The sequence below is a fragment of the Eschscholzia californica genome, unplaced genomic scaffold (genome assembly GCF_041429995.1).
Source record: "Eschscholzia californica isolate CP2 unplaced genomic scaffold, dmEscCali1.0.p SCAF_1, whole genome shotgun sequence".
In the NCBI taxonomy this organism is placed as follows: Eukaryota; Viridiplantae; Streptophyta; class Magnoliopsida; order Ranunculales; family Papaveraceae; genus Eschscholzia; species Eschscholzia californica.
This window is the reverse complement of record NW_028238198.1, coordinates 75,872,919-75,874,617: the sequence shown is the minus strand read 5'-3', so window position 1 is coordinate 75,874,617 and position 1,699 is coordinate 75,872,919. Positions and strand designations below refer to the sequence as shown.

Here is a 1,699-nt window from a genome sequence, read left to right as displayed (position 1 = left end):
CCAGATAAAAGATTAATGGAGGCAGACTTGAATTAGTGTTTAGGGCAAAGCAACCCAAAAACTTCAAACTTTTAATTGTTGTCTAATGCCCTAGCTTCTTCGACGCCCAAATTTGAGTTTCTAATCCCGTACAAACCTTCCCACCCCTAACAGAGAACTTTTTTTTTTGGAAGTCTAACAGAGAACTTAGAATATATGAAATTACAAAATTACCCCTATTGCTAATTGAAAAAATACAAATTCCAAGCCGGGCAGCTGCCCGGCCTGGTCTCCAAGTAAGTCCGCCCCTGGGAGTATCTTATGCTCTACTAATTAATCGAACTTAATTCGTTCGAATTCATAAAAACACATAAATATTAAATTAAAACCCTTAAAAGTCACCTTTGGCTTAATACATACAAAAATGTGATTTTGCCTTTTGGAAAACAAAATAGAACATAAAGTTAAGAACCTTAACTTTGATTTTAGTGATAAATATTAGCCGAAATAATACCATAAGTAGAAAAACAGTTTTTTCACTTTACTTTTTACCAAACAACATCTCACCTTATGTGGGCCCCAAATATGCTATACCAAAGCCCAACACTTAAAAAGCCCAAATACGTGGGGCTATTAATTTTTATGTCTTTTTTGGGTTTTGGTGGGCAGCCCCCACTTCTCATCAAAATCATTAATCAACTCCAAATTTCACCTATATATACCCCATTGAACCTTCTTTCCAACTCCATCACCTACCCAAAGAACTCTTCAATACACATTAAAAAAAATAAACCCTAATCTTTCTTTCTTCCTTCCTTCCTCCTTCAATCTTTTTCACAACCCTTTTATCAAAATTAAGAGATGTCTGGAGTTTGGGTGTTCAAGCAAAACGGCGTTGTTCGACTAGTCGAAAATCCATCTGCTGAGTCATTAGAAGGACGTCGAAAAGTACTAGTACACTTACCTAGTAATGAAGTGATAACATCATATGCAGTACTTGAGAGAAAATTAATGGCACTTGGTTGGGAGAGGTATTATGATGACCCAACTCTTATTCAATTTCATAAGAGATCTTGTATTGATCTTATTTCTCTTCCTAAAGATTTCAACAAGTTTAGGTCCATACATATGTATGATATTGTTGTCAAGAATCGTAATGTCTTCCTTGTTAAGGATGACAGATGATTACCATGTCCTTAAATCTCTCTCTATCTAACTTGGTGTGTGGATTACTTTCTATGTTCTTTATAAGTTTGTGGGTAATTTGTGTTGTTGTTTTTGTGGTTGAGGATGTCATAAAATATGGGTATTGTAAGGAATTCAGAATTTGGGGTGTACTTGGTAACTATTTTGTACTTAACTTATTGTCTAGTTAGTTATTTGAGTAATAAAATTTGAAGATTTCTTTGTGTGACAATCTCTCTCTCTCTCTCTCTCTCTCTCTCTCTACTAATAAGCCAATAGCTAGGTATGTGCTGACATGGTAGAAATCTTAGCAATAGATGAATGATTGGATGATGAGGACATGAAAATAGTGACTATTTTGACATTTAAAACCTAAATTCCTCTTTTCAATAGAAGAATGATAGTAATTGATAGAGTAATTTCTATTTGTACTAATTTGCCTGACGAGTGGCGATATCTTATTGGTTCGAGGCAACTGAAATGATATAAATCCTGACTGGCAAAACGCTCCCGTTATATTGGATTTTGTCGAACT

The 1,699-nt window shown here is 34.7% G+C and overlaps 1 protein-coding gene across 1 annotated transcript; it reads left to right on the top strand.

The window, feature by feature from the left end:
• Positions 1–717: 717 nt before the first annotated feature.
• LOC147569213 (flowering-promoting factor 1-like protein 1) lies at positions 718–1,396 on the top strand. Its single transcript, XM_086671774.1, has one exon. It carries the CDS (start codon positions 841–843, stop codon positions 1,162–1,164), a length of 324 nt encoding a protein of 107 aa, XP_086527900.1. The 5' UTR covers positions 718–840; the 3' UTR covers positions 1,165–1,396.
• The last annotated feature ends 303 nt before the right edge of the window (positions 1,397–1,699 follow it).

Bases quoted from the DNA above. Each gene is read 5' to 3' on its own strand.
- LOC147569213 (XM_086671774.1), top strand. From the start codon at position 841: ATGTCTGGAGTTTGGGTGTTCAAGCAAAACGGCGTTGTTCGACTAGTC.